We start from the raw sequence: 26,637 nt of genomic DNA, 5'->3' as shown, positions 1-26,637 counted from the left end.
CTCAGCACATCTGTTATTTACTGTAAACAAGTACTAAACATCAAAGACGATCTCTCTGAATAGATGTGTTCCTTTTGATCTCTGTAAATTCATACCTTTTGACCCCTCCAATCTGAATAAGTTTGTCCTTTGATGTTTGTGTATACAGTATATCTCAAAAGTGAGTACACCCTTTAGATTTTTGCAAATATTCTGTTATATCCTTTCAGGGGATAACATTATCCTACTGAAACTTTGATATAACTTAAAGTAGTCAGTGTGCTGCTTGAATAACAGTATAGATTTATTGTCCTTTGAAAATTACTCAGTACACAGCTGTTAATGTCTAAACAGCTGGCAACAAAAGTGAGTACACCCCATAGTGAACATGTCTAAATTGTGCCCAAAGTGTCAATATTTTGTGTGACCACCATTGTTATCTAGCACTGCTTTAACCCTCCTGGGCATGGAATTCACCAGAGCTGCACAGGTTGCTTCTGGAATCTTCTTCCACTCCTCCACGACGACATCACGGAGCGCACGGATGTTGGACACCTTGCACTCCTCCACCTTCCTCTTGAGGATGCCCCACATGTGCTCAATTGGGTTTAGGTCTGGAGACATACTTGGCCAGTCCATCACCTTAACCTTCAGCTTCTTCAGCAAGGCTGTTGTCATCTTGGAGGTGTGTTTAGGGTCATTATCATGTTGGAAAACTGCCCTACGGCCCAGTTTCCGAAGAGAGGGGATCATGCTCTGCTGCAGGATGTCACAGTATATATTGGAATTCATGTGTCCCTCAATGAAATGCAGCTCCCCAGTGCCGGCAGCACTCATGCAGCCCCAGACCATGATGCTGCCACCACCATGCTTGACTGTAGGCAAAACACATTTGTCTTGGTACTCCTCACCAGGGTGCCGCCACACACGCCGGACACCATCTGACCCAAACAGGTTTATTTTGGTCTCATCAGACCACAGGACATGGTTCCAGTAACTCATGTTCTTGGATTCATTGTCTTCAGCAAACTGTTTGCGGGCTTTCTTATGCATCGGTTTCAGAAGGGGCTTCTGTCTGGGGCGACGGCCATACAAACCGATTTGATGCAGTGTGCGGCGTATGGTCTGGGCACTGACAGGCTGACATCCCACTTCTGCAACCTCTGCAGCAATGCTGGAAGCACTCGCACGTCTATTTTTGGAAACCAACCTCTGGATATGACGCTGAGCACGTGGACTCAACTTCTTTGGTCGACCCTGGCGAGGCCTGTTCCGAGTGGAACCTGTCCTGGAAAACCGTTGTATGATCTTAGCCACTGTGCTGCAACTCATTTTCATGGTGTTGGCAATCTTCTTATAGCCAAGGCCATCTTTGTGAAGCGCAATAATCCTTTTTTTCAGCCGCTCAGAGAGTTCCTTGTTATGAGGTGCCATGTTGTCCAGCATTCAGAGAGAATTGTGCCCAAAACACCAAATTTAACAGCCCTGCTTATCATTTACACCTGAATCCTTGTAACACTAACGAGTCACATGACACCAGGGCGGGAAAACAACATCATTGGGCACAATTAGGACATGTTCACTATGGGGTGTACTCACTTTTGTTGCCAGCTGTTTAGACATTAACAGCTGTGTACTGAGTAATTTTCAAAGGACAATAAATCTATACTGTTATTCAAGCAGCACACTGACTACTTTAAGTTATATCAAAGTTTCAGTAGGATAATGTTATCCCCTGAAAGGATATAACAGAATATTTGCAAAAATCTAAAGGGTGTACTCACTTTTGAGATATACTGTATATGTAGAAGCAGAGACAGTTATTTCTCATAGCAACACAGCAGACCTTACAAACCTGTATGTGTGAGAGTTTGATCATCCTTTGTATGTATAAACCTGGTCCTTCTTGCAAGAATATAGATTAAACCTTTCTATTTGATTTGGATCCTGACTTTGTGGCGTTATTAGGAATATATTTCCAACAGTCTGTGTGAGACGAAGCAGGCCGCCACAGCAAGAAAAAAATCATGAACGAATGCAACTTATATACAGTCCCAGTCACAAGTTTGGACACACATTCACATTGAATGTGTAATGGTTTTTTTATATATATATATATATATATATATATATATATATATATATATATATACCGTATTTTCCGCACTATAAGGCGCACTTAAAAGCCTTTAATTTTCTCAAAAAGCGACAGTGCGCCTTATAATCCGGAGCGCTTTATATATGGATTAATTCTGGTTGTGTTTACTGATCTCGAAGCGATTTTGTGTGGTACACGGCGCTCTGTCAAAATGTTTTAGTACGACTTTTGTAAACTACAAAGCCGCACTGTGCTGCCTATTTCTATGTTTATAGAGTTGGGACATGTTTTTTGACTCAGAGTGAGCGCTCCTTGGTTTGTTGGTTTGCTGGGGGCGTGTCAGAGTGAGCGCTTCTGCTTTGCGAGGATCTTTGTTTACGGAGCTGCGAGATCAACACGTGGAGCAGAGACGCTAAAAAACTGTTTGTGTCTGTGATGCTTGAGCCTTGGAAACTATTTGTCTTTTTACGAAGTAAAATAAGAACAGTAAAGTCAAGAAAGCAAACCTTGCATCTTTATTGGAGGACTTTTGCATGTTAGCTAACTGTCTAGCTACGCATAGGGATACGCGCTGTACTTGCATAACACGCACCGCTTGCAGCATTGCGGCTACCGTAGTCAGGAGCGTCGCGGAGTAATACATACTGTGCTTCACCATAATATTACAGTGTGTGTGTATAAGGACCCCAAAATGGCACCTGTCAAGAGACGCTTACGACGCGGACTTCAAACTCAAGGCTATCAGTCACGCAGTAGAACATGGGAATAGAGAGAATTCAACATTAATGAATCAATGGTACGGAAGTGGAGGAAGCAAGAAGATGACGTTTGATTTGGCGGTATCAGACTGTTTTTTTTACGTGTTACAACTGAACAATGTTGAGTTATTGTGAACACGTTTAATAAAGTTTGACTGACTGACTTATCTGACTGTTTTGTTTCGCTTAATGCGCCTTATAGTCCGGTGCGCTTTATATATGAAAACAGATCGAAAATAGACCATTCATTGACAGTGCGCCTTATAATCCAGTGCGCTCTATAGTGCGGAAAATACGGTATATATATATATATATATATATATATATATATATATATATATATATATATATATATATATATATACATACATACATACATACATACATATATATATATGCTCCTTTGAGTTTCTGCAGCACATCACCAGTGCTATGTGCAAAACAAGTTAACATACAGCTTTGTGTATTAATTAAGTATTAACTTAATAATAATAATAATAATAATAATTATTATTATTATTATTATTATTATTATTTATATATCCACAACAAAATTAATTAATCCTGTAAGAAAACTAAAAGGTTAACATAAATAGTGACTCCAGCACATAATAGTTTCTAGGTCAGATAAATGCCTGACACGAGAGAAAAACTGCAAAATGGCCTCAGACTATATATAGATATTCTTCTTTATGATACTCTGCAATGCAGTGTAAACCTGCATGTACAGCTGACAAATGTGCAAAGTGCTCCGTCTTGTTGATAGAACAGTCGGGCATATTGTTCATGTTCGACATCAGAAACTATGTGAAGTCTGAATCAGAGAGGCAGCGCAGCAGGCAGAGGCAGCTCCTGTTCATCTAACACAGAATGCATTTTTTGCATCTTGCTCTTTGAAATCAAGGTTCATCTCAGGCCCGTCTCTGGTGGGTCCTCCCCGCATGGCAAACAGACAACATATTTCCTATGTGTTAATATAGGATTAATATTAATCCTTCATTTGAATTTTGGGTTGAAATGGTTCAAGAGGCCATGCTTTATGTGGGGTAACGCTGTATAAGATATTAAAATTAAACGAATTACTTCTTGAATACATCATGCCTGTGAATCTAGTCTGTGACATTTCATAGACCAGAGATTAAAATAAATATGCTGTGAATCAATAACTTACTTCCTCCTTTGCAGCACAGCCCAGCACAACAGGAGGCCCAACAATGCGGTTATCACGTTTGTAGAGGTAGCTGTAGTCGGGAGAATCAAAGTCTATGAGGACGAACACCGTCTCGAAATCAGTGTTCTCTCCATCTCCAAACTCCTGGACGTTGTCCGTCATTATGCATGGGGTGTTGATGTCCTGAACAGGAAGACAAGACGGAGTAACGTTGCATGACTGACTGCTAAAGGAAATGAAACATTCAGAAGAGTGAAAACAAAGGTGTGTTAGCTTAGTTAGTGAGGCTGCTGGATGTGGTTCATTTAGTAGTTTAGTTAATTATAAGCAGAAATTCTTTGTAATGAGAAAATAATAAGTAGGGGACTAAATGATAATACATTTAGAATGTTAATATCAATATGCTACTTCCCTATCTAGACTAAATACGTAGGTTCATTTTTAAAGTTGCATTGGGCACTCATTTTGAGAAAGAACTCCACCACAAGCTAAACATGTCTGATGTATAATGTTGTTATATTTTATGTTGGCAAATCTAAATCCAACTCCTTCTCCGTTTAGCTATGTTTTGGTCTCCACCAAGTCCAGTGAAAAAGATTTGCTTTAGCTGCTAAATGTTCCACTTTGTTCTTAAACTAGTGGCTAACTTTGTCTGTGCTGTTTGGTACTGGGCAGATATCTATCTATCTATCTATCTATCTATCTATCTATCTATCTATCTCTATATATATCTATATATATATCTATATCTATATCTATATATAGATATATATCTATATATCTATATATCTATCTATATCTATATATCTATCTATATCTATCTATATCTATATATATAGATATATATATATCTATATATATAAAAAATCAGAGCATTATATTTACGGTTTATCGTTATTAAAATTGTACAAATCGGAGTACAAGTTTATTAAATATCTGGAAATATTAAACAATAGCAGGGATGATATGTGCATCTCCAAACTAAACTTTATTTATGATTTGTAAATGTAAAAATATACTGATGCTACAAAATGATGAGTGAGGGTCTAACGGTGAATCAGTTTTCCTGCACACCAAATCCCACAGCCATCCTGTTGAGTTAAGTAAGGAGGAGAATTCCACATCTCTATCCATACACACTGAGACGCACTCTACACAATTATGGCTAGAAATATGGAAAGACTAGGTAAATATATTTCAGGATGTTTTGTCTAGAGCTTGTTATATGTATATGTTTGGGTTGGCGCAGTAGCATGGTGCTCGGCCTACAGCAGGTTCATGCTGGGGTTGCAGCCGGTGAGAAGTTTGATGATGATCTTGTCTCACGAACAAGCGAAGGCTGCCGGGGACACCGAATACTAAGAGGCGTCATTCATTAACAAGACACATTTCAGTGCATCTAATGCAATAGAGAAATAAGAAATATCCGGTTTCATTGGTGGTTTTGTTTTTTGTTGTTGTTTTGTTTTCTATTTTATTGAATAAGAAAAAGTATGGAGTCACCAAGCTTACAGAATATCTCCAGAATATTCTGAGAACAAATATTTGCATCTGTTAAATACTGACCTGGTTCCTCACTGCATCACAAACATCAGTATTCAAACCATTACTGATTCAAATGAGAAGGTTTTGTGCCAGTAAACTGTTTTAAAGAGGATTTCAATTAAGATGTTCAGTGTTATTTTGTATCTTCCTGACAATGTACCAAGGTCAGGGGAGCTCTTAATACCACTGCAGACATCTTCAATCCCTCAAAGACAATTGGTGTAGAAAAGGCCGTACAACATGATCATTAACTCTTACACATACAGTAGACAGTCAGACACCATGCTGCATGAAAACAAGCAACGTTGCACACACACACACACACACACACACACACACTATTACAATGTTAGAATCCACATATCTTTACACACCTGTGTGAATAGTATAACATTTTGGGAAACATACTTATTTGCTTCCATTCTAAAGGTGAGATGAGAAGATTAATATCAATCCCTAGCTTAGTTTAAGACCTGAAGCCCGGCTCCTTCTGACGTTCAAAAATACTACAGCCATGCTATATCAGGCTGTTGCAATAAGGTTACCAGATGTGATAATAATATGGCTGTGCAGAGACCAGAACACACACTTTAGCTGATGATGCAGCATAAAAGTGGAAGCCAGAGGGATGAGTTGTTACCAAATCCTGAATCTAGCTAAATAAAGACCAGATTGTTATCCATCATCTTATCTCACTCTGAGAGAGGAAGCTAATTCACATGCTCCGTAAAACGCTAAACCATTTCTAACAGGAGAGACACTCAAAAATCAAAGCTTCAGGTTAATAGTTATTGGTCACAGTCCAAGACCTGCCTAATGTAATCTTTTGTGTAAACACATTTTCAAGACTGCTTGCATTTTTTAACACCTGGAAATTGCCCAGTTTCAAATGCAATGAAGCCAAATAGAAAGCCTTTTAAAAGGACTTTAATATTACTACTCAGCCTAGAAACTTGCATTGACATTTGAGTGCAAATCTCCATTAGAGAGCAATCCAGATATCAAGTATAACATCACATATATTAGAAATATTCACCCACAAATCAATTCAACACCAGTGAGTTGGCCATGCACAATGATTGATTGAGTACCCAGTGTGAATTAAGACTCATGCGGCACATCCCCCATATCACATCAAAGTGTCAGACAGTAACACAGAGAGGCAGACAATGTACTGTACCATATTGACTATAGATTTTATCATCATTTTCTCCTTGGCACCCGCCTCGCCTTCTCTTATCTTTACCACCGGTACCTCCATTACTCTGATGGCCTGTAGAAACCAACCAGCAGGAAGTGGATGTCAAACACAGACATTTGAAAGGAGGAGAGGAGAATAAAACAAAGAGGGGAAGGACGGAAGGTTGAGAGAGAATGAGAAATAAAGAAAGAGTATAAAATAAAGCTAGAGAAAAATTCATACAAATTAACCCCACATGAGGACAAAAGAGAGGGAGGCCGGGTTTAGAGATCCAGGAGGAAGAGGCTGCGAGGAAGAGACGGGGCGGGCTCCGTGTCCTTGCAAAGTCTAAAGACAGTGACTTCAAACAAATATCAAGCTTCACAGGGGGTAGGCTGGGGAGGGGATGAAATTTCTCTTTAAAATTAATGTAAAAGTTCAAAGCCCTGGAGAGGGAAGAGAGGAAAAGACGAGGACAGAAAGGGGACTCTTTTTCTGTGTGTTACAAGAGCAATGGCGGCGGGCGGGCGGTCAGGCAGGCAGGCGGGGGAGCTCTGATGGAGCTGTCGGCAGATGTCTTTGGATGTGGCTGCGCTGCAGATTGGCAGGGAGAAATAGGTGATTTAAGCAGGAAGCCTTCAGAAGTGACAGGGCTCAAGAGACCTGGGATGGAAGTCATTCTCGCAGCACTTAGTCTGCCGCCACGCCTCCAAATCACCTTCACATGCCGCTACTCAAAAGATAGAAAACTATGCTGCTTACTGGAGCAGACACAAACATGCACTGATAGACACATAAATATCCCCATGAAAAGTGTAAGTAATTTGACAGGAAGTTATATGCTTTACGTTTCCACAGCCTGTTTTGTTAAAAGGTAACATATTAACCCTGTAGTGACATCTATTTGCTACGTAAAGATATAGTGGAGTAGATAATAAAGTCACGCTCCCTCTGTGTGTGTGTCGTAATCCCAGTTACTAACCAACTTGTGATGATTTCATACTCGGTCACACACAGGCGACAGGCTGCCGGGCCTGCAATACACTGGCAGAAACCCTGACAGAGTAACGCTGTGCCGGGCAGACACACCAAGCTCACAACCTCGCAGCTAAACTTATTGATGCGGTGGAGACTTAACGTTACAGAGAAAGTGGCTGCACGTGTCCAGGATAATTCACGCATCATTGTGGCTGCTAACACTCATCCAGCACAGCACTGCATGCAGAGCACTCAACTAGTCAGTTAATGATCGGTTAGCGAGGGTTACAAACAAAATACAAACTAGCATCCCTAATCTGGAACAGGGCCAAAACAACATTATCAGGACACCCATAACATAGGCCAAAACTAATGATGCGTTCAAGCACCCCTCAAACTGTACTTTGTTTTTGTTTTTTTGTGTTTTTAACACATTATGCGCAACTGGTAAATAGTGTACCAAGTTATTGTAACGGCACAAATACAATTTTTATTTTGTGGGGGAAACCCAGGTGTATACACACATTACTGTAAGAACTGACTTCAAAATAAAAGCGACCTTCTGGTGAACGTCATAGGAAGTTTTACATGAATTCAATAAGTCAGTCAGTTAGTCTGTTAATAATAAATCAATTATTGAAACTAAATGAATAAATATTATATAATACATAATAATTAATATAATTGTGTCAGGTTACACTGTCCAGCTGCATATAGTGATTCTTACTACCATAACGTTAGGTCAGTGTGAGAACTTCGCTAGCACATTTGACTGAAAATTAATGTGTGTGAATAAAACATTTATTTGGGCGCCTCGGTGTGAATTCCTAGAGATGCCCCATGAAACCTGGTTGTGAAGTGGAGCCGAGAAACAATCAGCTGATTGCGTCACTTCACTTTCTGACGTCAGAATGTTCCAGCTGAAATTCCTAACATAGCAATACATTTAGCTATCATTTGTAATTTATTACTGTCAGCAAGTAGCTTTTGGAACTGCTGCTGTTTTAACAATGTGTAAATACACATTTTTATATATTCTGCTGCGATGTATAAAACTATCTTTCAGGATCAATTCAGTTCCATTTCATTTCATTTTCAGGTTGTAGCTACAGATTGTGAAGACAATTTACAGCCTGGTCCAACCGGATCTTTTGAGTTTTGTTACGCAAGGTAGACTGAAGGGGCCAGGGATTGAACCACCTTTTCTGATTGGTGGAAGACTGCTATACCTCCTGAGCTACAGCCGCACCTACAAACACTTCATTTTCACTGGTGTTTCTGACTGCAAGTAGCCGGTCTTTGGTCTTTTTTCACGTAAACCAGATTGAAGTTCACCGTCGTTTCTGAACGCAAACACACAATCAATTTGGCTTTAAATTATCAGGTCGATTGGTCTCCTATACTTATATACAAATATAATTCCCATTATCAGCCGAAGATTGATCAGATCGATATATATCATGCATAACCTACTCTGCCGTTACCAGCACTCTATTTGCTTAGGCAGCAGGTAATCAAACTTCACTCACGACCAACGCTTGTATGCCATGGACAATCATTCTCGCATAATTCCCTTTAGCCTGAGCAAATAAAGTGCCTCACTGTAGCCTCCAAACATGAGCCTCAGGTGGACGTCATGTAGCAGACGAGATCAAAGTTCTAATTGGCCCATGGAAATGCCACAGAACATAGCAGAGACAGATAATGCTCTCCTTGCTCACTCAGCCCGGATCACTGCTGTGTTTGGAGTTGATGGGTGGCATGAATGTATTAGAAGAACTGAAAATTGCTCACTGAGCGCATAAGCCAAAAATGTTTTCTAGCGTCTGGGTTTGCTTCTGCAATATGCATGCGTTTCCCCCCCATCTTTATTGAAGAGCGTGGTCAATTTGAGAGTGTGACTCATTGATTTCACATTCAGATGTTGTAATGCTTTACCCAAAAGAACTTTCCCTTGCACTCAAATCGCCCATGCTTGCTCTTTAATTTGCTCTGCTTCTTCTCAAACTGCATGCTTGCACGACTCGAGTCTGAGACAATGTTACAGTCTGAAGTCACCGACTGAAGGTGACGTTATTTTCCCCTCTAGCAAACCAGGGGGAGGCCAGTACAGCTGATATAGTAAAAGATAAAGTCCTGTATGGGACGTTTGAAGACGTAAAGCGAACATGCCGGCAAACAGGCAAACATCATTTCAATTGTCAACACTACACCTGGCATTCTATTGCTTGGGAGAATGCTGACAACACTTTCACTTTTACTCAGTCGCCCTTAAAACTAAAATATTAATATGGCGATGTGAATAATAGGGCCTCTTTAAGCCAGCATGACAAGAAGTCCTTAAAGGTTTCAGTGTGTAGTTCTGAGCCACCGGCTTCAAAGAAGTAAGTGGCAGTATTTCACCTCTAAACTGGCTCCATACAATCTAAATGTATCAGTGTTTCCCCTACCATTGTCTTGGCGCTGCGCCCTGCCAACGGAGCCCAGGCCCTGTCTGAAATTCAAGGCGTTTTGTTTTTTTCTCGAATTAATTTTTTTTAAATATATTTTTGTTTTATTCACAACTCACAGGTGCTCTTTTATTAAATAAACTAAACGCTTATGCTATTGATCTTATGTATGTGCACGTTTAAGTTTGTACAGTCTACTTTGCGCATTCACATTCTCTCCGTTTTGCGAAGGGCGGGGCTTCGCAGCTGACACACACACACGTGTGCACACACCTACAGAGCGGAAGAAAGGAGAGGGGAGAACTAAACCGCGCCACGCACGCATATTGTTTTCTAAGTTTTAGAGTGTCCTAATGTATTCTTTATATTGTGTATTGTATTCTACAGCTATATCTCTCTCTTCTATTGTTGATATATTTACTGTGTATGTTTTACTCCTGTGTGCACCTGTAAGTCAGTCAGCAGGGCAAGAATACCTAAATTCGACCAAACTATCCCACGTGGTATTACAGACTAATGTTTTAAGTTAAATTCTGGCAGATGTTACACACTGAACCTTTAAAGTGCCCAAAAAATGGACTTTTTAACATCTATAATTTCCTGACAAATGGGTAACTCCATCTACTAACTTTCCATTGTCATAGTACTGTGTTGGTGTCTTGCCTATAATTACATCAATTAACCTCCCATTCATCTGATGCTCTCCTTGTCAACGATTATAAGCGAACTGGATGAAATCATTTTCTTTTGCCTCACACACGGACACTAAAGTGCAGTGGAGTTGTGTACTGAGCTTATAATATTTGTTGGGCTGATATGGTCGTCAGGGAGTGAAGAGTGGCTGGGATTTACAGCAGCCACAGCCAGCAGATGTTAACAAAAATCACTCATTTCAATGCAAAAGCTATTACTAGCACTTTAATACTGTAGCTTGTGAAGGCTCTGCAGGCTGACAGATTTCAAACCCAGACCCCTGTATAACTATGCCTTATCTTCACAGACGTGTGTGTGTGTGTGTGTGTGTGTGTGTGTGTGTGTGTGTGTGTGTGTGTGTGTGTGTGTGTGTGTATGTGTGTGTGTGTGTGTGTGAGTGTGAGTGTGAGCCAGAGATCGCAAGAAAGTGTGTGCCCTTCTCCCTTAAATAAACCCCTCTGCGAGGTATGCCTAACAGCATGCAGCAGCTAGAAGAACCAAACTAATTACAACGATGTAAGAACTGAAGATGTTGAACCAAACATAACACAATCATTTCTCAGATCCATCATTTGGGGAAAGATCCTTCCTTCCCACAGACATACAATTGCAACTGGTTCTGGAAAAGTGCCATCAGTGAAGTGGAAGTGAATACACAGATTACTCTTGTTAACAGACTTGTGGCAGCAAAAGATGACTTTCAACAACTTAACAAACAGCTAGAATGTTTTTGTGGAATTATTTTCGAGTTAAATTAAGGCTGCAACTGATTGTTTTCATTAACAATTAATCTGCAAAAGATTTTCCCGATTAATTGTTTGGTCTAAAAATGTCAGATAATAGTAAAACAATAAAGAAAGAAATAGTTATCACAACTTCAAGAAGCCAAAGGTGCTCCAAACATTATTCAGTTTTGCATCACATAAAACAAAGAAAAGTAGCAAATTCTCACATTTTTAGAAGTTGGAATTGCACAATGTTTTGTATTTGTGCTCAAACGATAATCAAAATATTTTTGATTTATTTGCATTTTTTGTAAATCAACCCATGAAGTAATAAACCAATTGTTCAGCTCTACAATTAATTATTTGTCACATTCATTAGTCTAAATTGACATCCATGAGGGATTTTAGTTTCACATTTCATGCCGCTTCAGATGCATTTCCCACTTGAGACAATAGCTGGGAGAAACGCTGAAGATATAACAAACAATGAACTCTGGCAAAAAGCTCTCACTGTAATGACAGTTTTAACCCAGAAGCATCAGGATTGTCCTTCAAAACAGAGTTTCTGTGTCCTACTTATCAAACAGACAACAGCAGTGATGTTGACAAGCTCAAATCGTGGAGGCCGGCCAACCGAATAGAAGCCAGTGGACCTTCAGGATTAATAGAGGAATGATGTACCTGCAATGCTTTGACCAGCGCTCCATTTCTGCCTGCTTCTCCCACAAGAACAACCCTCGTCTCCACTTTTGGCAGCATATCTGAGAGAGATGAAGAACAACAGAGAGACAGAGTGAACAAGGCGAAAAGGGAGACTGAGATACACGATACAAGAATTTGGAAAGAGACAGATCAAGGAGTAGGTCGTCTCTGGGAGGTGATGCAAGTTTTTCCTCATTTTGACTGACAGGGATTACAGCCAGAGAATACACTCTCACACACTGATTAAGAGGGAAGAGAAAAAGGTTGCATAGAAATTGGGTAGAGGAGGATTAATATACAAGTAACATATGAAGCCAGCGTGTGCTCCCTGTAGTAACTCATTTCAATTTGCATACAAAAAAGGAGGATATCCACCTCATTGTATTTCAAATCCATTTTAGACTCGATATAACACGCATTATGAGAGCAAAAATATAAAATAGTCATCACATTTAAATTGCCAGTTAATTAGCAGGTTTGATCTGGAGCCTCTGACCTGACTGCACCCAACTGTCCCCGATACAATCAAGTGAACAATGGACCCTCTCGCAGACAATCCTGTATCAAAGCCAGTATTTGGTCCACCTGGGAAAATCTAATGCAGTCTACGCCTGTTTGCATGCTTTCACACTACACTCCTCAAACACAAATGCAAGTAAACCGTCAGTTATAAACCAGATGGTTCTGTTCCTTAATTATGATTGAATGGGCTGCTTTTGAACCCGTTGTAAAATACTACACAGCTGTGACAGAGTTATTATAGTATCATTGTGCCATTTAGTCACCTAAAAAAACAACTAATGCAGGCGAAAGAATCAAAGGCTACAGCTACAAAGATTTTGTCTGCGAGAGGGTCAATAAAAGCCAGCAAGCATAAATATTTATGTTAATTAATTAATTATGTTAATTAACATAAAAGCCAGCCAACATAAACATAATTATTATTATTATTATTCTTCAGTGTGTTGCTTGACAACAACACTGCTATGTTGCTGAAGAAATACATTACTTGGTGGAAGAATAATTTTGTTTTCAATAAATTACTACATTTTTTGTTGCTGTGTGTTCATTTTAGGAAACAGTGCCAGGTTTATGCAGCAATTTGTTCATTTTATAAAAGCAATTAGCCACAGGAGTGATTTTACAACAAAACACAAGTTTAAATAATGTGCTTTTAACTTAGAACCTGAAGCTTTTCCTGATTTCCTCTTCTACAGTGTGTATTGCTGTCAATCAGTCCACAGCGTCCACTACATTGTCCAAACGCAATGGCAACTCACACACTGATGAGAGGGACTGGCGTGAGTAAGTACATATTCATTGTTGCAGACAATGGCAGTGCACACACACCCACACAGGTCGTCACACAGACCATGCTGGAGCGATAAAATAACGTTCATGCAGTATGGCCTAATTTCATTCAGGTTATAATGTTTGGTTTCAGTTTTAACTGTTTTAGAAAGATGTTGGTTCAACTTGATGGTCATTTTGGAGGCTGTAGTTTGTGTTTAATGGTATTGTGTAATACTGAGAGATGTAGCTAATATTGTATCCACATAATTGAATGAGGGTAGACTGAATCTTAGAAAGACCTCTCAGTATAATGCAATACAGGTCAAAGGCAACACAAACTACTGCCTCTACAAACTATAGCCAAAAGGACTAACAAGTTGGAAACTATGAGTGTAGGTCTAAACAGGACTGTACAGTAGAAGTCAAGGAATAGTTCATTATACCAGTTACTTGTTTCCAGTGTTGTGATGTTTCATCTTTTTTGAATCAGTAACATAGTTATGTTTGTCTTTCTGTTAAAGTACATTTAGTCTTGTACACATACAGGGAAATGCTGAGTTGTACACACTATAGTGGGTATTATCTACACTGATACTGAAGGTATATGGGTATTTAAAGAAATGAGGAGGGAGAGACAAAAAATGGTAACCCATGCTGACTGACCTTCCCCATCTTCACATGCCATGCCCAGAAATAGATGGTCCTTGGTGGTTTCGGCGATCCTCGAATCACAGATTGAAGAATCCACCAACAGACTCCGGGCTGTCCCTAAAGTCAGTATGCTGCTGTCAGCCATGGCAGGAACTTATGGAGGCACCAATCTGTCTAAACTATCAAAAGTTAAAGGGAATGAACAGAGTGGGACAGAGGGAGAACACAGAGAGTGGGACAGAGGAAGAACACAACAAGGCAGAGAGGGGAGAGAAACAGCAACAAGGAGAAAAGGAGATGGGTGACAACTGTCAAACTTAAGGCAAGAGACACAACTTGGCATGACTTCAAACACAAATCCTGCATAGGTCTGGCAATCCAACTGGAGACCAAGCTAAATATTTTTTAACTAAGATAACTTTGGCAAGATGGGTCAAAATGTATACTGAAACTTTTCATTTGTTTAGTTGTTTACATAACAGCAACCCTACAAGAGTCTCTACTGGGCTTAATCAAAGTACTTGTACTTGCAGATAAATTGAGTAAGTGCTAACAAAAAACACTAGTATTTATGGTTATTGCTAAGGGTATCGTGGTAAAAACACGAAACAAGCAGTGAACACTTTTTTCCAAACAAAACACCTTCATTAGTTTACCGTTAGACGGTTTCTGAATACCAAAAATGGTTGACCTTACTTATCCCTCTCTTGCGTTTCGTAAGAAAGGCTTTGTATTATATAATCAACAAAATAATTATCAGGCCAACAGCGGAATTAACTTATATATTGGATATATCCAAACTCATTTTCACGCTAGGCCAGTTAACGTTGGCTGAATTCACCACGGCACCACATTCTCTTTGCTTTAAGTCAGCACAGTGGATGTTAGCTAAATTTACGGTATGCTAGGTTTCTAACAGCACAACAAAAACAAACTCAAAGTAAACCAAACTTACCGACTGTTTCGGTGGCTGGTACGTTAGATATAGAAATAACTGAACAGGGAGCTAGCGGAGCTAAACTAGCTGCCGTTAAATTGAATAAACTCTGTAGCTAACTTAGCTAGCTACCGAGCTAGTGAGTCAACAATACAATGATGAAGTCCTCTTCGGTCTAAAAATCTGTAACATCTCTCCGTTAAATCTCAAGTCTGGTGTCAATGCATGTTGCCCTTTATGCGCGAAAATAGTCCAAATTGTCGAAAAGTGGCTGCTTAATTTGTTGACAGGTAACTACTTCATAGTAATCCCAAGAAGGCGTCTGCCTGCTGTAAAAACTCAATTCAAAAAGCACGGCAAACAACGGTGCCGAGCGGTGATTGGGCAAGAGTGACGGAAAGCCAGCAGCGAGGGCGCTGATTGGTCCGTTCATACAAATCACGATGCTGGCTGAGTTTGCTGCCCAGACTTGCGGCCTTCAGGTACCGACGGAAATATTACTTTACTTTCCGAGACGAAAACACAAGTTGGACGATTAATTGATAAGCTTTATTAAAACTCAATTTAACACAAACTAACTCTGCAAGCATGATTCAACACTACGGCCATGACAATTAAAATATAGGCTACAGCTTAATGATTCACAAAGAAGGATTTCTTTCAGCTTCATAACCTCCTTGCAATATTAGCCTATTCTGTTGTTCAAAACAATAAAAGCAACATTAATCGAAATTAGTTCTGTGTTGTGGTCTGTTTGCTCTAACAAAAACAACTGACCTGAATACTCTTGGCAAGTGGCATTAAGATATATTATAAAGGCTGGTTTCTGATTTTAGAGACTCAATCTGAATCACTGCTTTCCAAAAAACCTTTTATCCATACACCCAGATAATTTCTTTCTGCATTTGCTCACATTCCACCATGTGTGACTGCAGAAAAATCAATACAACAATATTTCAATCATAATATTCATTGGCTACAGCATTAAATTGTTGCTTTTTCGTATTTTGCGATTTCATATTTGCATGCGGTGCTACTGTCAGTATCTTACATATTCACATGAGGATTTGTTGTGTCTCAAGTGCATTATAATGCCTCTGAGGTAGCCTATGTAATGCCTTTCTCTCCTAATATTCCTAAAATAACAGGATGTTATATTATGCATCTTCTTTTATGACTATAATTACTACACAAGTTTAAAAAATGTGTTCACTATAGTCTTTGTTTAATACCTGCTAAAAGCACTGTCTTGCTGTTCCTTAACAAAAAGCCCTGTTGTATTTATTCAGGTGACTAACCCTTCTCATAAGTGGGTGTCTGTACACCCAATCAATAATAAAATATGTGTGAGATGGTTGCTTGAATTTTGCCTCTCAGACTAAAGGGCAGATGAATAGCACACTTCCACAGGGGTTTTGTATGAAAGACTTAAGCATCATTTCTAAAAGGCCCAGAACTCTGTGAACTGGCTTTTGTTTCCACAGCGTAGTGATACAAAAGAGAGTTCAACCTGCAAGGTTTACTGCTAGAAGTCATTGGAACATTTACACAAGGTAACATGAACTTAAGAATTACTGTAGTGTGAAAAACAAAGTCAGCAGCCCACCATGACTGAATAAGTGTCTTTATAATGACATTGACCCGATTCGTTTAAAAAGTCAGTATCAGCATCGATTTCAATCCTGCATATCGGATCGGTGCATCCTATACTCGGGAGGACCTTGCCTTTACCAAATGTTAACCTCAAAGTAACATTTCTCTAAGAGTTAAAAATAAGATACGTACACGTATTACCTTTGTAGGTGTAATGGGGTCTTAATACCAAAGCTGAAACATGCTACCAAACCTTTTTTTAGGATAACTTGGTTGTGTTCCAGTGCCTGGTTAAGCTAAATAAATAAAGAGCTTCTAGTGTCTCAACATTCTATTAAAGCATGTATGATCGTTTAAGCATTCCCTCCACATAATGTAATCAACACAATCCTGTTTCAACCATAAATATGTCTAATTAAAGACCAAGTCATACTTTTCGTGTCCACAAGGGTTTGCTTTAGTACGCAAATGTTGTCATCGGCCAGGATTGTACGCTTAGCAAGCACGCCAAATGCGCATGCTCCAATTTCCACACTAGTTTGTGCAACTCTAGCTGGTTTACCCGAAAGAAGAAGAAGATAATACAATGAATGATTGTTGAAGATCCTCCGTTACGGCCGTTACCCACATTTATATAATTCATCTTAAAGGAATAAAAAAGACAGCAGAATCTCGTTGAACTCCTGGCAAACAACGTAACCACACCGTCACCAACTGGAATGGAGAGTGGATCAGGAGACGTGCAGGAGAGTGCAACGCCAGAGCAGCGTGAACCCTCAAGTATAGTATGAATGGAACCGTGTGCACAATACCTGGAAAGCATGTACGAGCCTTAAGGAAGCAACTGGATGTAGTGACATGAGTTTGGAGAATGTACATCTTTCAGGCCTTGTGAATGCATTGGCTTCACTATAGAAATACAACAATAACATTACACTCACAAAACAATGATGCAATCAGACAGACTCTAAGTTAAAAAACACCGCCACACAAACAGTGGCCCTTTGGGTAGCAACATGTGGTCTGGAGGAGCAATGAAGCCATTCATTTCCATCAATTCCTTTGATTTTCTTCTATTTTGTGAAATCCTTAGTATGCTTATTGCATTCCTGGGCTCTGGGACTGCTCCTCTAGTCATCTTACTTACACACACACGCAATCTCTTTCGGTCTTTCTGTATTCAGCCCTCAGGAGGTTCACTGTGTGGAACAAAGCTTTGTCAAGACCTTATCTTCCTTCTATCCAGCTTTGTCCTCTACACTTCCTCAAACCTTTAGATTTCTAGCTCAGTCCTCTGCTCTTTGACACTCAGTAACCAAAGACACACAAATAAAAAATACACACAAAGGTAGAAGGAGACTACCAATTCTTGAGATCGTCAGCATGCCACCTAACATATATACAGCTTTAGTATCAGTACATACAACCAAGCTTTATCAACATTTTTATTTTGTACACTATTTTTTGAGGATGTCTTTATGGTATGAACTATAGTAGCCTGTACACCAAAGTAAGAAAACTAAGTTACACATTTCAGGATTATCCTGTTCATTTTATAACTGACAACTTGGAACTAAGATGAATGCTCATTGTTTCATACAATCCAATCAGAGGTTTTTTCAGAAACAAAAGGACATTTTTCTATAATCAGTCAAATACTAATGATCAGTGCCAGCGTCAGGTAGGATTGGGCAAACCTTAGTCAGCCTTGCATGTAACGGAAGATACGATTTATTACAAGTTCAGTTTCATTTCCGTAGCCCCAGGATGATGTCAGATTCATACTGGCCACACTGTGATTGTTTGATATTTTAGTTGAAGGTAAACCTTAGCTAATTGACAGAAGACAAACATTCATAGCACTTGTTAGGGATTTTATGTATTCCCTCCTATATTTTATTTAAAGAAGCAAAAACATTTTTTGTTTAAATGCCTGTTTTTAATAAGGCCAAAGCTGGGATAACACAATGCTGAAAATTGCAATTTACAGGATTAAGATGAAGGATTTGAGCAGAGGAGAAGCGGAGAGTATTTAAAAGGCCAATGTTTGGAAGCGCCACAAGGTCCAGAATTAGGGAAGGTGAAAGGGAAAGGGTTTTTATTTAATGTTCATGTTGTCTTATTGTTCCAGAGTTGGTTTATTTTGTTTTAATAATCAAGAATGTGTGAAAGAGCATATTGCACAGGGAGGAGATTTGGACAGCACAGAAACATTTTTGTGTTTGGGCTAGATCTATTTGTCTACCACTGTTTAAGGCTCATTTATGTAAAACATAAAATATGTATTATGGCTAAGTATGTAAAGATACGTTCTTGGGATATTAATGGAGTAAAAGATCCAATACAGAGGAGGAAATGTTTAAGTTATCTAAAATCTCAACCAACCGATGTTGAATTTATACAAGAAACTCACCTGGTGGATGCAGAAGTGATTGATTGGGTTGGGCAGGCGTTCTATAGCTCATTCAACAGTAAGGAATTTCATATAGTATTTGTAGAGCTAAACCACAAGCATGTATAAAACCTCAATAATGCTTTAGTTGTCAAATTAAATATGTTGAAAGTGAGAGTATTGCAGGTGCGTTCGCTGCTTTTTTGTTTGTAGCTTGTAAAGTTCAAACTGTATAGGTAGTAGAGTGTAGTAGTTAGATAGGAGACAGTGTAAAAAGTAAGCACATGTAAGCATCCTGATACAAAGGGCAGCCTTATCTCATCTCTTTGTCAGACATACAACCGGGACCATTTAAAACAGAACTACCCCTACTTAGAGGAAAGTGGAAAGCCGATAAAAAAGGTAACATCTGTCACAGACAAAGAGAATACATTATGCTTTGAGTCTAATATTAAAAGCTTGTTCTCTTCCGCTTGATGGAGAAGCAGAGGCCCAGCAGGAATGGTAATGATGCAGAGGTGCTGGTTCACCATACCTGAGGAGCCATTGATCACTGATAAAAGAACATAAATACACCAGGGTTTTTCACATTGGCTGATTTAAATCACATACTTTAACATATGGAAAAAAACATTTACACTTATCACCTTGATTGCCATGTCTGCAGCAAAAACAAGATAGTCCGTTTTTATAAGAATTACATTTCATTCTAATACAGTCACAATCATAAACAAGCTATGATGACGAGCAGAGAGGAATCTTCTCAAACTGTGAGTGAATTCCCTGCCTGCTGGTACAGACTTAAATAACATAATAATATCTCCTTTGAACATTCATATTTCTTAACACAAGTCTTCTCTGGAAGATAAGGAACATAGTGAGGTGTTAGAAAAATATCACATCTCTTACATTCTCACTGTGCTTTTTTCTCTCAGTTTCAGAGCTTGTGCTGGCTGAGTATCGCAGTCTGTACGGTTATATTTTCTATTCAGTAGCAACAATGTTTTCTCTTTCTGCTCTGCTCCATTCAACCAATGCCTCCACTACTCTAACGGCCTATTTACTGCCAGGAGCTCCCAGTTCCCGATGTTGTAGTTGCGTTCAGCTAGAAAAGAAGACATCTGGGTGAAGCTACTGATCCCTGCTAGAGGTCTGGGAGAGGGTGGCCCTGACTCCAGTATCCGAGGTGTCCACTTCAACCATGAACTGGCAAGAAGACTGGAGTAGGATTAGGATATGTGCTGAGATAAACATTCTCTTGAGCTCACCAAAAGCCTTCTCTATGGCCAATGCCAAAGGAAGGGCCTGTGAGGGGGTTTGCCACCAAGCTGTAATTTATGATGAATCTCTGGTAGCGGTTGGCAGAGCCTAGGAATAGTTTTAGGTCCTTCTGGGAAGAGGGGACAAACATCACCTGCTCCACATGTTCTTGCAGGGATTTGGGAAGGATCAATATGTCATCCAGGTAAACAGACATAAAGTCATTAAGGAAGTCTCTGAGAATGGCCTGGACAGGAAAAAGACAGGCTGCTGGAAAAACTCAAGATGGCACCAGAGATTGCTGCTGCATCTCGAGCTCCTCTCCCATACTGCATTTTTATTCTTTGTATTGTTTTACTTAATTTTTTGTTTTTCAGTTCTTTTGCAACATGAGAACCGCCTAAGCCAGCCCTATCATTCAATATGATAGAGCAGTCTTTCTCAAAGAGTGGCCCGCGGACCACTGGTGGTCTGTGAGCGGCCCCTTGTGGTCTGTGAGTATATTGGTAAAATGTCACATTTGAAATGAATATATTATAAGTTTAAATTGTTTCTCAAACTGTTTAAAAATGACTAGTATAGAATATAGCATAGATGTAGCGTAACTACGTAGGTTTGTTTTACGATCTTACGTCATAAATGATCTGCACGGTCAATTTGAATGGAGATGAAGAAGATCCCAATCTACACTGTGTTTTGTGCTACGAGTTGACGAAATTAACAAGGTCCCCTTCTCCAATGACACTGTCAAGCGGCGAATAAAATGTGGAAAATCTGCTGATCACACGTTTATGTCAAACTGGACGAGTCAACTGATATTGGAAATGAGGCAAATCTGTTGTGTTTTGCAAGGTACGTTTATGCTGGCGGTGTGCAGGATGAATTTCTTTTTTTGTCGTTCCCAGCCGACAAACACCACAGAGGAAGCCATTTTTGACTCAGTCAACAATTTTATCGTGCAGAATAATATCGACTGTTCTCACCCGTCTATTTGAATTGCGCGGTGAGGTGATGTTATGTGAGCTGCATGATTTCCAGTGGCTCTCAAAATTGGCATACCTGGCCGATGTCTTTAGCGCTCTCAACTCTTTGAAATGGGAAAAGCCATCACCGTCTTCAATGTGCAGGACAAAATTAAAGCCGCATGCCTCAAGATGGAATTGTGGTGTGTCCGTCTGGATTACCAGGAGTTAGACTGTTTTCCGACGCTTGCAGATTTTCTCCTCGCTGCAGATGAAGAGCTGGACGGTGGCACAGTGCCTTTAAGGAACATCTGCAAGGCCTTCACTTTCGGCTGTGAAGATATTTCCGAGAACTAGGCCTTGAGTGGATCAGGAATCCATTTGGGGACACTGAGGACGACTTCCAGAGAGAAAAGCTTGACAGACTTTTGGGTCCACGTCCAGCCTGAGCGCCCAGAGCTGGCAGACGCTGCTCTGAAACTAACCACCTACAACTGTGAAGTTGGTTTTTCTACACTTGTTGGTCTGAATTCAAAGTAGCGTAACAGGATCAATGTGGACTGTGATATGAGACTAAAACTCTCCAGTTTCACTGATGTCTCAAGCACAAGCAGCACCATTCCTCTCATTAGGTGGCAACAGAGACACACAGTGTATGAGTGAGTAAATAATGCTATTTGTAAATGTAACAGTGTAAATAATTAACTTGTATTTATTGTTAAATTCCTGTTAAACTTGGGCCTGCAACCATAGTTTTACTGTGCTTTATTTTGAAAATCCACAGCGGACGTTTGTGTCGTACTAAATGCGATGCATTTTGTGTATCTTGCTGTACAGACATAAACTCAGCAATAAATGTAGTCTACGTTTCATATGATGTGTAAAATCTATTAGCATTTACCGTTTAAATCGCATATGAACGAAATGCTTGTAGAATCCGTAGTTGTATTTGTATTGTTGATTTAATGTGTGACAAAGCGATATAGAGAAGGTCACATAAAGCTGTCATTATTAGGCTGTCATTTGTAATATATTGTTGGAGTGGTAAGCAGGCCTATTGTTTTTGGATATTTGGGGAGCGTTTTTTTGTTAGTTAAGTGGTCCTTAGTATGAAAAAGTTTGAGAAACACTATGATAGAGAAACACTTCTACACAGAACATTGGTGGACAGCAATCTTCCACTACGCAAACATTGGGGGATATCTATGGCTACTGTCAGGTAAATTAATCCACATTGTTAAGACTATCATATGTATTTGTTTACCTCAATCAATATATATATATATCTACACTACGAATATGTTTCTGCGCAATTATGTATTTTCTGCACTGAGTGTATTACAAACATAATAGGGGCACTTCCCCTTTAATAAAACGGGTCAACAAACCATTACTTCCTGACTGCTGACGGAGGATCGTGTTGGCGCCAAACTGGGACCAATGAGGAGAAGGTCAACACCTACTCCATGTATTAGATGCGATGATTTCAAATGTTTGGGGACACACTGGAGCGGAGCCGTGAGACAGCAACATGGAGGCTCTTTGAGCCATGCGGTCTATGGAAACGGCGACGCAAAATGTGTCCTCAGCTGAGAATATTTTCTATGTTTGACTTATCACGTTAAATAAATATATCGATTGAACTAGAGGATTGCTGTTTTGATTCGACATTTAAGCTCCGAGTTCTTCAGCTTTTTCCCAACCCTTTACTACCTGCTGCTGCTTTACCTGGGGAGCGCAGGAGAAAGTACGGGTCCCGGGCCGGAGTTCTAGTCAGACTTTTTATTTGTCTGGCAAATGTCCGAGTGGATGAACTCTGAACAGGATGGCATTTCAACGACATTGAGCACTGTAAGGTTATGGTTTTCACAGAGACTTAGCTTGACCCTTCAATCCCGGACACAGCCATTGCTCCATACGGATTTTCCAGTCACCACCAGAACCGGACGATAAACTCTGGGAAAAGTAAGGGAGGAGGTGTCGGCTTCATGATACACAACAAATGGTGATCAGATGTGGAGACTGTCATTTCATAAGTGTACGTGGTACCAGAGCACCCTAGGCCAAAGGTCAATGATCGATTTTGTGATCGTATCATTTGATCTGAGGCCGCGTGTTTTGGACACTCGGGTGAAGAGGGGCAGAGCTGTCAACTGATCACCATCTGGTGGTGAGTTGGATCAAGGGATGGGGGAAGACTCTGGACTGACCTGGTAAGCCCAAACGGGTAGTGCGGGTGAACTGGGAACATCTGGATGAAGACCCTGCCCGGGAGATCTTCAACTCACACCTCCGGCGGAGCTTTTCAGACATCCCTGTGGAGCTTTTCAGACATCCCTGTGGAGGTTGGGGGCATTGAACCTGAGTGGGCGATGTTCAAAACCTCTAATTCTGAAGCTGTGGTCTCAAGGTCTTAGGTGCCTCAAGGGGTGGTAACCCTCGAACACCGTGGTGGACCCCGGTGGTCAGGGAAGCCATCCGACTGAAGAAGGAGTCCTTCCGGGTTATGTTATCCGGGAGGATTCTGGAAACAGTTGCAGGGTACCGACGGACTCGAAGGGCGGCAGCCTCTGCCGTGGCAGAGGCAAAGCAGTGGGTGTGGGAGAAGTTCGGAGAAGCTATGGAGAAGGACTTTCGGTCGGCACCAAGGTGCTTCTGGAAAACCGTCTGGAACCTCAGGAGGGGGAAGCGGGGAACCATCCAAGCTGTGTACAGCAACCCTGCTGACTTCGACTGAGAAGGTTATCGGGCGGTGGAAAGAGCACTTTGAGGAACTCCTGAATCCGACTAACTCTATGGCCTCTATGGTAGAGGCAGAGCTGGAAGCTGATGGGGGACCATCGTAAATTTCCCTGTTGGAAGTCACTGAGGTAGTCAAACAACTCCACAGTGGCAAAGCTGCAGGGGTTGATGAGATCCGTCCAGAAATGCTGAAGGCTTTGGGTGTTGAGGGGCTGTCTTGGTTGACACGCCTCGTCAACATTGCGTGGAAGTCTGGGACAGGGGGTGGCTGGGTGGTGGTTCCCCTATTCATAAAGGGGGGACCAGAGAGTGTGCCAACTACAGGGGTATCACACTTCTCAGCCTCCCCGGTAAAGTCTACTCCAAGGTGCTGGAAAGGAGGGTTCAGCCGATAGTCGAACCGCTGATTGAAGCGGAACAATGCGGATTCCGTCCGGGTCGTGGAACAACGGACCAACTCTTCACTCTTGCAAGGATCCTGGAGGGGGCCTGGGAGTACGGCCATCCAATCTTCATGTGTTTTGTGGATCTGGAGAAGGCATATGACCGGGTCCCCCAGGTGATACTGTGGGAGGTGCTGCGGGAGTATGGGGTGAGGGGGTCACTTCTGAGGGCCATCCCATCCCTGTACGCCCAAAGCGAGAGTTGTGTCCGGATACTCGGCAGTAAGTCGGACTCGTTCCCAGTGAATGTTGGCCTCCGCCAGGGCTGCGATTTATCACCAATCCTGTTTGTGATATTCATGGACAGGATATCGAGGCGTAGTCGTGGAGGAGAGGGGTTGCAGTTCGGTGGCCTGAGGATTCCGGACGATCTTCGTTCCTACCCTCACCTATGGTCATGAAGGCTGGGTCATGACCGAAAGAACGAGATTGCGGGTACAAGCGGCCGAAATGGGTTTTCTCAGACGGGTGGCTGGCATCTCCCTTAGAGATAGGGTGAGAAGCCGTGAGAGACTCGGAGTAGAGCCGCTGCTCCTTTGCGTTGAAAGGAGCCAGTTGAGGTGGTTCGGGCATCTAGTAAGGATACCACCTCCCTAGGGAGGTGTTTGAGGCACGTCCAGCACGTCAGAACTTTTGTCAGAATTCTGACGAAAAATGGTGCCCCTCGACCCAGCAGTAGCGGCAAATGGATATACTTTTAAATGTAAGTATTGGGTTTCAACTCGCTCGAATAGCTAACAATACAAATGTTATAAAATCAAAGGACCTTAAACATTTTTGCTAAAATGACGGTTAAGTTACGGGACGTTAGTGCCGATGCTAGTTAAGCTAGCTGCTCAGCAGCTGTTAGGAGCGGCTGCTTGGCTGCCGGCATCCGACCTAAGTTACCTAAGCCTTTTAAAGTAGAATTTTTAAGACCTTAACTTTCAAACCTAAGAGTTTTAAATGATGCCAAAGATTTTGGCGACTGTATAGATCATGTATACTTCATATTATCTGCTTGGTTTTCTGACATCACTTAAAAAATCTAGTGTAATCGTTCAGATCGATTATACATATTTTATTATTTAAAATATGTGTACTTATTTTGTAACTTAATCTGCTTTTGTTTAGTGGTGTATAGCTAAACTTGTTGTAACATTTTGTTTTGTTTTACGGAAAAGGAGACAGAGGCAGAAGAGAGGAGAGAATGGACAGACTACTCTGCTGGAGAAACTTGTTGACAAATTAAATTTAAATGAATTGAAATAAATAATATATATAATGATGAATATATTGTGCATTTCATTTACATGAACTATAAATGAAAAGTAATGAAAACGTAATTGATTTCAAGGTTCAAGAAGGATTTATTTTATACATATGATTTATTAATTTAGAAAAGGGATTATTTAATTTAGAAAACTACCTATCAATGAATGGAAATGAATGATTGAACACAGAAAATGATTGAATGATTATTATAAACAGAAAAGTATTATAAAACAATATAACATTTACTGTATATACAGATCAAGTTTGCTGCTGGACTTGGATGGGCTGCTACAATAAAGCCCTTGGTGTCTCCTGATGCATCATCTAAAATACATTATCGCCGGTGATAAAGCATATCTTCAATAATGATTGAAAATAAAAAAATAAAAGTATTATCTCTGGTTCCGTTCTCTGGGAAAATGTTAAAGGAAGCCGTCAACTGTGCTTGATAACTTCAGAGAGTTGCTAGGCGACGGGAGGGGCAAAATGTAGGGGCGTGAACAACTGGTGATGTACCAGGAAGTACCCCGTAGAGAGTACCGTCTCATTTCATAGACAGCTCGGTTCAGCCTTCGCGGTCTACGGAGATCCTGGCCTCTAAAGACCGCGAAGGCTACGTCCTGCGAAGGCTGCAGCCCATGAATTGAGACACAGCCCTTGTTTCCATCCGCCCTGCCCTTGTGTCTTTGCCTTTCTCCCCCAGCTGTGTCTCGTTCCCTCGTTTAGTGTCTGTGTGATATATAAGTCTGTCCCAGTCTTCCTGGTCAGTTCGTCATCCATGTTACACCCTTGTTACCTCGTGCCTCCTCGTGCTTCCCCATGCTCCCTCGT

The 26,637-nt window shown here is 40.7% G+C and overlaps 1 protein-coding gene across 6 annotated transcripts in view; it reads right to left on the bottom strand.

Moving 5' to 3' along the window:
* The window catches only part of ect2 (epithelial cell transforming 2), a 46,971-nt gene extending 31,465 nt beyond the window's left edge, over positions 1 to 15,506 (bottom strand). For 3 of the 6 annotated variants that reach the window (XR_003832185.1, XM_029430352.1, XM_029430355.1), the window contains exons 1-5: positions 15,179 to 15,506; positions 14,236 to 14,402; positions 12,259 to 12,338; positions 6,732 to 6,824; positions 4,007 to 4,189 (exon numbers count right to left, since the gene is read on the bottom strand). Coding sequence is in view for 5 of the 6 variants with exons in the window: in XM_029430352.1 (XP_029286212.1) it covers positions 4,007 to 4,189; positions 6,732 to 6,824; positions 12,259 to 12,338; positions 14,236 to 14,368 (489 nt within the window). In the remaining variant the exon portion in view is untranslated. The remainder of the gene's footprint in view (positions 1 to 4,006; positions 4,190 to 6,731; positions 6,825 to 12,258; positions 12,339 to 14,235; positions 14,403 to 15,178) is intronic. The other 3 variants (XM_029430354.1, XM_029430356.1, XM_029430353.1) reach the window with 2 other exon arrangements.
* Between the last annotated feature and the right edge of the window lie 11,131 nt (positions 15,507 to 26,637).

This window comes from Cottoperca gobio, chromosome 4, assembly GCF_900634415.1.
Source record: "Cottoperca gobio chromosome 4, fCotGob3.1, whole genome shotgun sequence".
Classification (NCBI taxonomy): domain Eukaryota; kingdom Metazoa; phylum Chordata; class Actinopteri; order Perciformes; family Bovichtidae; genus Cottoperca; species Cottoperca gobio.
This window is presented reverse-complemented; position numbering and strand designations above follow the sequence as displayed.